Source organism: Artemia sp. Qi Xiang Cuo, chromosome 6, assembly GCF_049724085.1.
Source record: "Artemia sp. Qi Xiang Cuo chromosome 6, ASM4972408v1, whole genome shotgun sequence".
Taxonomy (NCBI): domain Eukaryota; kingdom Metazoa; phylum Arthropoda; class Branchiopoda; order Anostraca; family Artemiidae; genus Artemia; species Artemia sp. Qi Xiang Cuo.
The window spans coordinates 56,883,664-56,884,573 of NC_142799.1; the positions used below are offsets into that span (position 1 = coordinate 56,883,664).

The 910-nt window shown below is 33.3% G+C and overlaps 1 protein-coding gene across 1 annotated transcript in view; it reads right to left on the bottom strand.

Moving 5' to 3' along the window:
- Positions 1–311: 311 nt before the first annotated feature.
- The window catches only part of LOC148951417 (triokinase/FMN cyclase-like), a 13,179-nt gene continuing 12,580 nt past the window's right edge, over positions 312–910 (bottom strand). Inside the window, exon 5 of the mRNA XM_089091095.1 lies at positions 312–326. Coding sequence (XP_088947221.1) covers positions 312–326 — 15 coding nt within the window. The remainder of the gene's footprint in view (positions 327–910) is intronic.

The window sequence follows — 910 nt, forward strand, 5'->3', positions numbered from 1 at the left end:
TTATGTGAATACACTTTATTAAAATACTCCATCTTCACTTTTTTAGAGATATGTGTTATGTGTTTATCGTTCCACTATGTAAAAAATACTGATTTAATACATGCACTAAACTAGGTAGTTTCGAATACCGGTCATAGAGCAATAGTGGGAAAGCCACATTGTGTCTCTGGGCAAGCATAGAGTACAATTTTTAGAGCCATAAAAATATCTTTCGAGCAGGTATCATTAGCAATAACCAACTTCTAATGAAGCACATTAAGTCACCTTTTTACCGGGTACTAAATAACTACCATTTTTACTCCCCCCTAGCTTTATATTGGCTTAAACTGAAAATAATTGAACGGAAAAAATAAAAGCCCGATAAATATTTACTAGTTGGTGTGACAAACACAGCGCAACGTTTAGCTAGATAAGAAGAAGAAGATGAAGAAGGCGGAGAATTAATAGTCTTTTGTTCACCATTTTACATGAAAAAAACTAATTTAGTCGTGGGAATGAATCCATATTCTAGAAGTCCTATTCCTACAAGTTGAGTTAGAATAAAAGAATGAGGTAATTATATTGGCTTACACTGAAAATAATTGAACAGAAAATATAAAACCCCGATAAATATTTACTAGTTGGTTTAACAAACGCAGAGCAACGTTTGGCTAATAGCTATAAAATACAATAAAAAAATATCTGTCGGGGAGGTATCATTAGTAATAAACTATTTCCAATGAAGCATTTCAAGTCATCTGTTTACTGGGTACTAAATAACTACCATTTTTTACCCCCCTCAAAACTTAATTTACCCCACACGTACCATTTTTCCGCACCAGCCACAAAACTCAATTCCTCCTAGAATTATTTAAACTAAATACTTACCCTCACCTCTCACAGAAAGTTCAGAAAGACACAATAGCCTTAT